The 13,930-nt window shown below is 38.1% G+C and overlaps 1 protein-coding gene across 1 annotated transcript; it reads left to right on the plus strand.

Moving 5' to 3' along the window:
- Positions 1-8,631: 8,631 nt before the first annotated feature.
- On the plus strand, positions 8,632-10,526 carry LOC104437652 (peroxidase 27; the record flags this gene model as incomplete). Its single annotated transcript, XM_010050641.3, has 4 exons — positions 8,632-8,814; positions 9,167-9,352; positions 9,584-9,749; positions 9,933-10,526. Coding segments are annotated over 4 exons (942 nt in total), but the record flags the coding sequence as incomplete, so codon positions are not given.
- Between the last annotated feature and the right edge of the window lie 3,404 nt (positions 10,527-13,930).

The raw sequence follows: 13,930 nt of genomic DNA on the forward strand, positions 1-13,930 counted from the left end.
CTCTATTCAAAACATTATACAATGCTACACCCTCTTTCACATACTCTGTCTAATCTCTCCTCTTGGGAAAAGGCTCTCTTTCAAAGCTAGTCTCCTCTCTTCCAAAAAAGCTCTCTTCCTCTCCAGTTTGCCTCCGATAATTGGAGTTTTCTAATTATCTAAATTACTTAAACAATCGCAACAGCCGGATTTTCATAAAAAGAAGTATCATGGCCAACGGTTTGGTTCAACACTAAATTCTTAATACTGACATATTTTTGTACGGGCTTTCCGTATGTATAAAAATCGAGTTAATGGGGGCATCAACTCAAAAAGTTCTGCCCTATAAATATTTGAAATTTTCCTACTCAGATTTTTTGAAATACTTAACCTCACCATTCTATTGTTTCTCATGCATGTCAGTCATATTTTGACAAGTATTGAATATTTTTATTGTCATGCGTGTCAATCATATTTTGATAAGTATCGAATATTTTTGTTGCTATGGTAATAATTCAGTTGTGCATCTAGGAATCTCGGTACATGTGGACACCTAAAGAAATGCTGGGTTGCACAGATGTTGCATACAGTCTCTAGTTTTGAGGTGCTTTTATTTCAATGTTTTTTCTGTCTTGAGCGGATGGTGTTTTGATATTTTCGTTTTTGTGAGCAAAAATATAGTTTGAGATATTTTAAAGTTGTTGGATTTTGGATTTTGGGTGTGTTCATATTTCCATGATATGTCGCTATTCTATCTACAATCCTACATTCCTGCGTCTACGTGACTATTCATATACATTGTTTTCTTTATAGTATTACGATGCGTGAGTCCATACTCCAATAAATTTTAGGAAGCATGCAAATAGAGTATATCTCTACAGTATAGAAAAAAGGGAGAGAGAATTTATAGACATGCAATGGGGCAAAGTCTAGCAAAAAATATAGGGTATTGACAAAATCGTTTTGTAAATACCTACTTAGTATATAATTTGCCACTAATCAACTTCTAATACAGCTTTGATTTTGACAATTCAATATCAAGTTGAAGCCAAAACACACTATATATGACTTTGGATGAGAATGTATGCCAATTCGAATTTCCATCAAGTGCTTCTGACCAATGGGTATAATCGCTTGCTCCACAATCTTCCTTCTTCTCTTTCGGTTATGTCTATTTATTGTTACATGTATTAAAACTCATTTATTAAACAATAACTAAGTAATAATGAGACAATTTTTTGTTTGGTATCTAAATAAATTCACTAATTTAAATCATTACGTGCAATATAATGTGTGGAATAAATCAATTTTGTAGTTGGGCAATCTTAACATCTCCATCAATGTTCTTGCAATCTTACATGACGTATGTGTGAATTCATCACTCGAGAATTTCCATTTAATGAATTTGGCCGGATCATGATATTTCGTTATATTTTGTCTCATGGAACGCTTATGGCTCCTTAGGGCGCGTTTGGTAACGATTCTATTTCCGAGAACAAATTCTGATTAGAAATAATTCATTTTTATTCTGTTTCCGGAAACAATTTCTAAACATTTTAAGTTGTTTTGTAACTTTCCAAAATTTCTGATTACGGAATAAAATTGCATTTGGTATGGTGCTCAAAATTTCTACTCCAAATCATTTTCTTTTAATTTTTAAATAATTCTTTTTCTTTTTTCCTTTTTTTTTTCTTTTCTTTTTTTCCTTTCTCTCTCATGTTCTTCTTCTTCAAGTGGCCAATCGACAGGTCCACCGACCGGCCGATGAGGGCCGGCGACCTCACCAAAGCGTCGCTAGCCCTCGTTGGTCAAGCCTCGCCAATGGCCGGCGGACCTCGCCATGGTTAGGCGAGGCCCACCTAGCCACTGGTGAGGCTAGGCAAGCCTCGCCAGGCCTGGGCGAGACCCACTAGCCACCGGCGAGGTGCGCCCAACCCCACTGAGGCTCGGCCTCGCCGATGGCCAGGCAGGCCTCATCGGGGCTGGGCGAGGCTCGCCTAGCCACAGGTGGGGCTGGGCGAGCCTCGCCGAGGCTAGGCAAGGCCCGCCTAGCCACCAGCGAGGCTCCACCTTGCCAGATTGCCAAGGCTCGCCCAGCCTCGCCGATGGCTGGGCTTGCCTCCAGCAAGCTCACCAGACCTCGCCCTGGCCTGGCAAGCCTCTAGCGAGCTCGCCGAACCGGTTGCCGGCGACCAACGGCGGTGGGCGGCAAACGGCAACCGCGGTATGGCAGTAGATGAAAAAGAAGAAAAGGGAAGAAGAAGATAAATATGGTCTTGATTCTTAGATTTGTTCCCGGGAATAAGAATCAACTTTTTATTATTTTTGATTATGTTCCAAATCTACTTCCGGGAACACAAAAATAGAAAATTGTTCCCAGGAACAAAAATGTTACCAAACGCGATTATGTTCCAAAACTACTCCCGTGAATAAAAAATCAGAATCTGGCACTATTGGATGGTGTTACCAAACAAGCTCTTAAAGTTTCAATTTCAAAGTTTTGTTATTCATTAGCCTAGTCTATGAGATCTTGACATGCGAAAAAAAAAAATAGAACCTCCTTAGATCAAGCAGGCAAAGTCCAAATGATACGTAGACTTCATAGGTAGACGACAAGTTCGAATTTCCAATCGACACAGCCAAATTGAACAATGGAATTGAATGCCAATGGAAAAAGGGACATGCGTATGATTAATCAGGTGAATTACTTGTAGCGTTTGCCATGTGCTTCCTATTTTCGATCGAAATTGCCTCTACATACCTCATCCGATGAAATTTTTCAGAGTGAGAGGCGGTTGCTTTCATTTAAGAATCTTGGCATTGCACATGAAGAAGCTTTTTCGATTCGTTTATGAAAAGAAAAATCCCTATTTAAGTGGTGACAACGATCACTGATTAATTGACCCAACAATGACTAATTTCAGTTTTTAGTTTGGCCCAGCTAGCAAACGGGCAGAAGGGTCATTAGATCGGTCACCCACAGTCACTAATCCAATGACAGAACATACATGAGCCCAACCATATAAATATATATACACACACGAATAATGATATGAGTGATCTATAAATTTTTACTCAATATGAAACATGATTTATAAACTTTTAATTTGTCTAATGTGATCCTTGAACTTTAGCCTAATGTGCAATATTGTCTCAAACTTTCAATTTGTTCAATTTGTTCATTAGACTTTTGATACATGTTCAAGTTAGTCTGTTGTTTAATATTAACCTTCTGTTAATTTAAGTTATGGAAAATATTGACCATTTTTTATATAATTTAGGAATTAATTTAAATACATATCAAAAGTTCATGGATCACATTGAATAAATGGAAAGTTTAGGGATGACATTATACATTTGACTAAAATTTAGGGACCACACTACACATTAGATAAAAGTTCATGGACCATTTATCATTTTTAGGAGAGCAATATCCACCTTTATTTATTCTCAACATATCTAGACATGAAAAATATCATAGGTCATTGGGAATTGAATGAGCTAGATAGCTCTCATTAGTTTCTAAAACAGCAAACATGGTGAAATAACTGCACAAATGGATCGAAATTACAAATTTCATCATCACCGCCATACATACATGGTGAAATAACTGCTCTTCTAAAGTCCGAAACATAATGTATCATGCCGCCATGATATACTATCGAATCAATATCAATTAAATTATTGTTAGTCATAATAAGGCCCTTTTCATATTTGACAAAAATCAAGAGTTAAATGTTTGTTATGCTAATTAAGTAATGAGAAATCATTCACTCGCTAGATGATACCGCCTTAGCCCAACACACGACGATACCATTCTAAATAATACTTTCTTGCAACAACATGTGATTCAAAGAATTCTATCTTTTCATTTTTCTCCCTAATTGAAAATAAATCGAATTATTGATTGTGTCGTAAAGATTTTTACGTCCATGCCACAATCAAACCCCTCCCCTTCCCCCCCAATATTTCTCAAAAATCGAATCAATGGAGGAACAATATCACTAAATAGGATTCTATGGTCGGTCCATAACCACCGGATGCTGAAGGTACCCTTGAGGTGATCTTGTAGTCAAAGCCGCATTTCAATAATTTAGCTAAATTTAGTATCTTTGCTCCTTAATTAACCATAAGTACCGAAATCAAGCCTAGGGGTGAGCAGTTCCAAGATTATTCTAAATTTCACCCTAGAACCTTACCTGGAAATCTAAAGCCTACTCTATTAGAATCAATTCCCTAGTTTTTGGAACTTGGAACCTATCCTACATACCCACAATCTAGAACCTACATCATTAATCAATTTCAAGGTCGATTCCAGTGTCCACTCGAGAATTGGTTAATTCACCACACCCATTAAAATTTCGTTAAAGCGCGCTTGTACCCAATTATGTCTCAAATACTTCAGACTCGCCAAATTTGTGTCAGCTTTCCCCAGAGGTAAGTACAATCTGCTTTGAGTAAAATTTAACTCTGCTGGTTTAGTAACCTATCACCGTCAGAAAACTTCAGTAAAAGTTCTATGCTCCTACTCTTACTTTCCTATCCTTATAGTTCTGGTTTCTCAGATCCTTCTATAAAATCACAATCTCCAGTCAGATTTGCTGAATTCTTCGAAGCCTCTCTGTGTAACATAGGCTAAGTATTGGGAGTTAATTAACTCTGAAAGTAAGTAGAGCACTTAAGAATATTCAAATCTTTTTGTCAAAACAAATGTCATGTGTTTGCTTCTAACTGTCTTCATTGAACCAAACAATCATCTAAGGTCATCTTTCAGAGGAAATTGATCTACCTTCCTGCTTCTAGTTGATTCTCAGCTATATTTAAGAAATCCACAGTTTCCCATTTAGAATAATCGTTCAATGGGCTCCCTCTCGAACACCCATTTTCTGTTTGCTTCTATCTTCATTCAAGTTAGTAGCTAAGCCATCTTTTCCATACCATCTTAACAAATAACTTAATCCTCATCAGACTCACTGCTGCGTCCAGCGTCACAACTTTCACCAGATTCCACTACTTGTGTTCTCTCTCTTCTTATTTACCTTTTCTGGGCGAACTGTGTCTTCCTGAAGACATCCGGCCCATCATTCAAGAGGTAGAAGTGCCTTTGCATCTCACTTCCACTTTCGAAGCACCCTGAGTAGGGAAAACTTTCTGATGTTAGAAAGTCGGCGTATACATATTGAAAGCTGGACATGCACCTGAGATATTCACTTCACATGCAAGAAAAGTCCACTTATGATTTTGATTTGAAAAGGCTGAAGACTTATTGATGAGTTCTCTAGAGTACTGATTCCTAACAGGAAAAAATGAAAGCCAAGAAAATTCGTGCATGAGCAACGTAGGCGGAGTTTAAAAAACAAAAAACTAAAAAAACAAGGCGTTTCACTCGCCGAGCAGGAAGATTAAAAACGGGAAAATTACCAAAAAAATCTAAATTTATTGCAATTGTGTCAATTCAGTCCTAAACTTATTTTTTTGGCCAATTGAATCCTAAACATTTTACAATTATGCCAGATCAGTCCATCCAGCTAAAATTGACCAGCCAGCGCTAATGTGGCCGCCGGCCGACAATGGTGACCTTTTTTCTTAATAATATTTCATTTTTATCAATTTTTTATCAATTTTTTATCTTTTTTTCCTTTTTTTTTTTTTTTTTCTTCTTCCTCTTCCTTGTACCTCCCTCTTCCCTCCTTCTTCCTTTGGTTCTGACAACTAGCTAGGCGGCCGGGCGAGCTCACCTAGCTAGTTGGTGAGCTCACGCCCAACGACAGTGAGGCCTCCTTGCCCTATGACAGGAAGGCAAGCTCGCTTAGCTGCCGTCAGTTCGGCAAACGGCCAGCCCTCCCCTCTGGCTCGTTGCCAAAGCCAAAGGAAAAAAATATATAGAGAGAGAAAGAGAGAAAAAAAGGAAATAAAATATTATTAAAAAAAGGTCTCCGGTTGCCACGTCAATGCCAGCCAGTCAATTTTGGTTGAATGAACTGATGGGGAATAATTGTAAAAGGTTTTATGACTCAATTGGTTAAAAAAATAAGTTTATGATTCAATTGACACAATTACAATAGATTTACGATTTTTTCGGTAATTTTTCCAATTAAAAACCCTAAAGGCAGAGCAAAAATTCGAGCTAACAAGGGTCTAGTTCCGAGAGAGGTCAATCGCAAAGTTGCAAGATAAAGAGTGAAGTAAATCGATCCAGAGATGAAGAGCGCTTTCGTCATTGGCGAGTCTCATATATGACCTTCAATTTTACCAGGATGACAGAGAGAGAGATATGACCTTCAAGTTTTCCAGGATGTGTGTGTGTGTGTGTGTGTGTGAGAGAGAGAGAGAGAGAGAGAGAGAGAAGCACTCGGAGATCTTGACCCTGTAATTTCCCCAGCGCCGCCCCTTCTAGCTACGCCACTTCGGAATGAACGTGGCCTTTGCAAGTTAATGGAGATTTTTTTTTTTTTTTTGGGGGGTTGCTGTGGGCTATTTTGGTCAATGAACATTTTCATCAATTTGCTGGTAGGACCCTCTGCTTTTTCTAGTTTTCGATACTTGACCCGTGAGCATTCGATAAATACAAATGATTGGTGCTAGTACTCACGAGTTCGACAACTCGTGCAAATTCAGATTGAAAATGGACGGGTGTGGATAAATTGTTATCGCTTCATCTTAATGTTTGGTTGCGGACGTTCCATGAACAAATCTCTTGGGCTAAAAGGAGAATTATCAAAAAAATCTTAAAATTAGGGTCCGTTTGTTTCGCGAAAAATGACTTCCGTCTGAATTTTCAACATTCGTTTCACGAAAAATGAACTAGTCAAAAAATGTTTTCCATCATTGGAAAAAGCAACATTTAAAAGTGAAGAAAATATTTTCCATTTCTGAGAAGTGGAAAATATTTTCCATAACTTCTTCCATCTTACTTCTTTTTATCAATACATTTTTGTATTATTTTTATGCTTTCTTTTTTTTTTTTCTTTTTTTTTAAATCGAGTTTTTAATTTTTTTTTTCCTTTTCTCTTTTTCTTTTTTTTCTTTCCTTTTCATCTTCTTCTGGCGGTGGCTTGTGACTGTCCACAACAGCGTCCGGCAACTGGCTGCAAGCCAGCTCTAGCCTCGCCCTAGGCCGGCGAGGCTCCGCCTAGCCCAATCTGGCGAAGCCGAGCTCGAGCCTCACCAGATTGGGCAAGGTGGAGCTCTCGCCGGCCCGGCGGAGCTCGTGGCTCGCTAGATTCGGTGAGCTGGGTGGGCTCGGGCCTTGCCCAAGCTCGCCGGAGGTTCGCCGGGCTCTAGTGAGCCGCGAGCTCACCGAATCTAGCGGCGAAGCTCGGGCTCTCGATCCAAGCGAGCCCGAGCTCCACCGCATCCAACAAGCTCACGACTCGCCGAGCCCGGTGAAACTCTGCGAGCTCGGGCAAGATAGGCCGAGCCTCGAGTTCGCCAGATTTGGCGACCAAGTCTTGGTCAGCCGCCAAGTAGCCAGCCATCATCAAGCATGCGGCAGCGGAGGAAGGAGGAGGAAGAAGGAGGAAGGAAAAGAAAAAGGAAAAAAAAAAAAAAAAAAAATTGATTTTTAAAAAATACAAATAATTAAAAATTCATTAAAAAAATATAAAATAATAAAAATAATTTTTGGTCAAATAAAAATATTAAAATTCAATTTTTGATAATTTTTCCCAAGCAATTAAATTAGCTAACAAACAGTGGAAAATATTTTCCACTCAAAGTTTAGATTTTGGTCGAACAATGGAAAATAGAGCCATTTTCCTAGAAAATGACTTCTTAGGAAAATGTCTTCCGAAAACATGATATTTTTCGCGAAATGAACCCTTATTGTAATTATGTAAGTTAAATTCTAAACATTTTATTTATCAATTGAGTTTTAAACATATATATGCCAATTTACTCCATCTGGCTAATTTTGACTGAAAATTGCTAATATGAATGACGGTCATCCTACGTGACATTACTAACATTAACATGGGTAATTTTAAATATTTAAATAAAAAATGATTTTTTCCCTTCCCTTCCTTCTTCCTCTAGCTGGTCGTTAGGCCTCAACAGGGTCGACAAGATCGACCTCACCAACCTCTAGTGAAGCTCGCCCCCATTGACCATCGGCAAGGGTGGGGCTCAAACTCATTGATGACTAGGGAGGTGAAGCTTGCCCCCGCCAGTCACCGAGGTCAAGCAAATGCCCGGAGGAAGAAGGAAGGGAAGGAAAAAAAAAAGAAAGAGAGAAAAAAAAATGAAAAATGGAAACAAAAAAATAATAATAAATATATATTACCTTTACCAAAAAAAATAGTTAAATTCGATTAAAATATTAAAATATTATCAACAATTGTCTACGTTGACGCCGGTGATACCTACATAGGACGGCTAATGTCTATGTCATAGATTTTAGTCAAAATGTGTCGGATGGTCCAAATTGACATAAATGCAAAAGTTTTAGAGCTAAATTAGCCCCCCCAAAAAAAAGGACTAAATTGGTTAATGGCAATAAATTTAAGACTTTTTGTAATTCTCCCTATAAAAGGGAAAGCAGTTTGCTCGTGGAATGTCCACAGCCAGACACTTGGATTAAGAGATAACAATCATAGCTCTTCTTGCCCAAGGAATGGCTTGTCCAAAGCTCTTCTTGTCTTGTTTGTTGCTTGAGTTGATGTTCTTTTTCTTGTCCCTGAGGTTGCTCAAGGTCACAGTCTCAAAGTAGGGTTTTACGGGAAGGCATGCCCAAACGCAGAGGCCATCGTGAAGGAAGTCATTGGCCAAATCTTGTCCGTCGCTCCGAGTCTTTCTGGCCCTCTTTTGAGATTGCATTTTCACGATTGCTTCGTTAGGGTAAGTAAGAGAGCAAGTTCCCATACTACTCGTCGTACTACGCGTTTGAAGTTTACCATTTTCTTATAACTTGACTAGTTGCTATAACTAATGTTCGGATAAACAGAGGGTGAGAAGTTAGACCCTGGGCTTTCATCTGAAGGGGTAATGCATGGCAGGGATGCGTCGAGATTTACTAAATAGGTTTACCTGATAACAATATGATAAAATGGAAAATGTGTCTTAGAACTAGTAATATACCAGTAAATGGTATTTGGCTCTCAACATACTTCTCTAGATTCGTCTTTGGTTATGAGCTATTGTTTTCATGAACTCACGGTTGAATGATGCTTTGTTCTGGGTTTTTGCACAGGGCTGTGAAGGTTCGGTACTACTGGACTCTCCGACCTATCAATCCGAGAAGTACGCCTTTCGAAAGCACGGCCTTCGAGGTTACCAAGAGATTGATAGAGTCAAAACAGCGTTGGAGAAGGCATGCCCTGGCATCGTTTCGTGTGCTGACATCTTGGCCCTTGTCGCCAGAGACATTGTCGTCGCGGTGTGCCTATTCATAAATCATCTCAATATTTTATTATCAATTTGATTGTTTGTCACACCAGTACTACGTTAGTAGAATTCTCAATTTTTATCACACAGTCTACGTTATCACATTGGAAAACAAATTTGAGCCACACGTATCATAAAGGATAGGTACCGATAAATTTTTTTAATGAGAAAAACATTTTTATATAGAAATTGGGGGTTTTCTTTTTTTGTGCCATCGCTTTAGACGGGAGGACTTTTCTATGATGTGGAAACCGGACGAAGAGATGGGTATGTTTCTATTTCGGAGGAGGCACGTAGGGATTTAATACCACCGACGGCCAACATTACAACTCTGAAAGCAGATTTTGCAAAGAGAGGCCTCAGTGCGAAGGACCTCGTTATCCTATCAGGTAACACCTAATCTCCAATTACTGTTTTACATGCTTGTCAAATATATTGGATATATTGACATAAATTCATCTGGTAAAAAATTGTCATTTGAGCGTGAGATACATGAACGCAATCAGTGGTCCAGGGAGAAAATGTAATTTGTAAGGTAAGATCAATGTCGATTCTACTTTCCAATTGACCAGGTGGGCACACCATTGGAAATTCACACTGCTCTCCCTTCTCCAACCGCCTCTATAACTTCACCGGAAAGGGCGACGCCGACCCCACGCTCGACTCCAACTATATAGCAAGACTAAAGCTCAGTTGCAAGCCGAATGACCAAACCACTCTTGTCGAGATGGACCCGGGAAGTGCGAGAACGTTCGACATCAAATACTTCGATCTCATCTTGAAAAGAAGAGGGCTCTTCACTTCGGACGCTGCACTTCTAGACGACAACCAAACCAAGGCGTACCTTGACTTCCAGATCAAGACCGGTGGATCCACTTTCTTCAAGGACTTTGGAGTGTCAATGGTGAAAATGGGTCGAATTGGCGTGCTCCCCAAAATGGCTGGTGAAGTCAGAAAAGTGTGTACAAAGGTCAATTAATTGAGGATCGATGAGGAAGGCCCGAGATTGAGCATGGACGGATGAAAATAATGGATTGTTTTGGAAAGGGCCGTATCAATAATTATGATTTTACACATAGATAATTCCTCAATATGTTGTTCATTTGCAACAAATATTTTTGTTGTTTATTTTGTTTGTCATTATGTACATCATTTGTTCTTTTGTGTTCTTTGTTTTATCTTTGTTCTGTGTTAGGTTCCTCTCAGAGTTTTGACACAGCAAGTACATTAAGAAAACCTACTAATATATTTTAAAGTTAACAAAATCTTCCATAGTTTATTTTGAATATGATAAATGCATTAAAGTGTTTGCTTTTATAAACTAATCATAAAGAGAAGATTATATCAATCTTGATTATATTCTAGCTCTATCCAAGTTGAGTATTATGGCTGGGACTTTAAATAGTTATTTCACGGATATCATATATTATTGCGTGGATATCATCATAGCAACAGTGTGGATATCGGCAATATTTTTACGCAACTGTTATCATAGTAAATCATTTCTTTAGACTCTACGCCAAAGCTAAATATCATCAGATTATGAAATCTATTCTTGACTATATATATAAACTCCATTGGTTATATCATAACGGCTAGTGATCTGACCCGAATTTCCTCATAGAAAAGTATTGATTGATTTTCAATGTTAAAGATTGTTTTGCAACGAAATTCCCTAGTCAAGACATCTTGATTAACTAACAAAATTTCCAAAGGCAAGGTATCTTCCTTAATTGAAACTCTACTTATAAAAATCAAGATTTATTTGTATGAGCAATAAAAATGATGAATTCAAGATTGACATGACTTGAAATACCCTTATATTCTCAAGATCTAAAATGAACATGTTAATTTCAAAGAATAGCTTGACCTCACCAGCAAATCAATGGGATTTTCACTCTTTACTTTTTTTTATCTTTTATTTTTCCTTTTTATATTTTTTTTCAAATAAAACAAACTCATAAATGGAAAGAAAAAGAAAGGATAAGACTTATAAAAATAAAAATAAAAAATACAGGTGGAGGTTTCGTAGCACTTCCCCACTTGTGGCCACCACCCCATGCCCGGCCATTGTTGGCTGGGTCGCCAATGCCTCGTTTTGCCTAGATCTGGGGACAGCCCACAACCCTTGTTGAGGCGCCAACCCTTCGCCTGTTTTTCTTTATTTGTGTTTTTTTTTCCTTTTTTTTTTTTTTTAAGTTTTAGTCCTTTTTCTTTTCTTTTCTTTTCTTTTCTTTTAATTTGGCATGCAATTTTGCGATTATATTAATGTTAATTCGGATGATTTGTTGGTTTTTCTTTTCCGTAAAATTATGATTATACATTTTGATGGAATGAATGTGAGCGATAGATGAGTAATGAAAATTTACGTAAAAGTAGAAGACGGGAGTGAATTTACGTTTACCGGCTCTTCTTCAATTCGGATTCAACATATTTAATGCGTAGCATCTTAGTTTTTTAAAATTGTTACTTATGCATGAATTTAGAAACGCCAATTTTAGTACAAATTATAAAGCACTTTTTTAAGTGGTCACTTAAAGAGAACGGTTTAATAATTCATGCACATGTCGTGATTGTATTTGTAATTAGCGTGAGTTTGTATCAGAGTCGAAATGCTCTTCTTAATGCATGATTTACATCTATTGCATTATATTATATCTGGAGCGCACCTCTTTTTTCTAGACAGAAATACTGCACAAATGTTAAAACTTGATACAAGAAGATACTTAAGTGCACAAAATTGAAAAGTACACTTAAGTGCCAATTTCCTTGAAAAAATGTGACATTTAAGTACCAACTTTGACAAAAGGTATCAAAAATCCAACGTGGCTCATTTTTAATAATATAAGTCACCTACATGGCTCACCGGAAAACTGAGTAAATAAAGAAAAACCAAAATAACGTCATTTTACCGCTTATTTGAATTTTAATATAAATATTAGTTAAATAAAAGAAGAAAAAGAAGATTACAAAAGGTATTACAAAAGGCTTTTGGTGAGGGCTATACAAGCCCTCGCCACCACCTCCCCACCACCACCGGGAAGGGCCAACAACTGTGGGGGGAGGGTCGGCCATGGTCATCGGGCCGTAGTCAATGGCCACCAACCATAGCCGATCAGCGACAAGGACCTACAAGCTCTCCCCCTGATTCGGTGAGGGTCGCTAGCCCTCACCCAATTGAGCTAAGAGCCGTTACCCACTGGGGTGCGAGGGCTTGCAAGCCCTCGCCGTCGGTTAACCAAGGTCACCGGGCCAAGGCTTGACAACCTTAGCCGACCCTCCCACCGTCACCGGCCCTTTTCGGCGATAATGGGAAGGCGGCGACGAGGGCTTGCATAGCCATTGCTGAACTTTTTCTGCAATCTTTTTTTTTAAATTTAATTTAATTAATATTTATATTAAAATTCAAATCCAAGTTAAAACAATGTCATTTTCGGCTTATCTAGTCATGTTAGTGTATAAAACAATGTCATTTTCAGTTTACCTAGCCACGTCAACGTACAAAACGCATTTGTTTTGTCGGAAAAACATCACGTCAATATTTTGGTCGGAATTTCTCACCATTAGCACTTAATTGATTTATTTTGCTCCAATTTTGGTACTTGAGTGTAAATTTCCGTACTTTTAGTATTTGAGTGTCCCTCATATCAAGTTTTGACACTTGAAATGTCCGGGACTCTCTCTCTCTCTCTAGGACATGCATGAATGTAAATAGATTATGTCGATTAGACAGCCCTAATAACAAGTTAAGCACTTATAATTGACATCTTACTAAAATTGATAAATTAAGTGGCGAGGTGTATTGTAAATGAAAACCAAAAGAACGGGCTCAATTCATTATCTAGTCAATAACGGATCAGGCGGCTCAACTTGACAGCGGTCCGGTTTCCTATATTTCAATGTAGGCCAGTTTAACCCTGATTGGGATTAACTGCACATTAACTAGGAATTTGGTTTTATCTTAGGCAATTTTAATGCTTAAATTTGGATAATTGATTTTAGTTATACCTATATATTATCTATGGAGAGCAGAGAAAGCATAGAGCACAGGCTTGCTGAAAAACGGGAGGGCAAAGGCTAATTTAACACGCGAATCGGTACAGAATACAAGAATCTTCCTTTAACGAATATATTTGTTGGGACATCCTTAAAAAGAGACATCAATCATCTCCAAAAATTTCATATATAATGAGTAAATCGTTGAAATTACTACCCTACCTTAATCTAATACATCATCTTAGTGTTTAAGGATGATGTTCGTTACAACTTTATTTAATCCAAAAAACGTGAATCAACTCCCATATTAAAAATTTAACCATTGGAGTTTACCCTAGTGGCCACCATTCCAACATGCAAAGGGAAAGTGGGGAGTTCGAATCCCCACCTTCTCAAAGGGATTTAGGGTGGGGATGAATTAGTTTCAGGTGTGGGTTTCGACTCTCACGCTTTACAAGGAGGCATGACAAAAGTCTAAGAGCGAGAGTTAGAATAGGAATAGAGTATAACTGACCAAAAAAAAAAAAAACTCCCATATTAAAAATTCTTGTAATAATGCTAAAGGAGAATAACG

Source organism: Eucalyptus grandis, chromosome 3, assembly GCF_016545825.1.
Source record: "Eucalyptus grandis isolate ANBG69807.140 chromosome 3, ASM1654582v1, whole genome shotgun sequence".
NCBI lineage: Eukaryota > Viridiplantae > Streptophyta > Magnoliopsida > Myrtales > Myrtaceae > Eucalyptus > Eucalyptus grandis.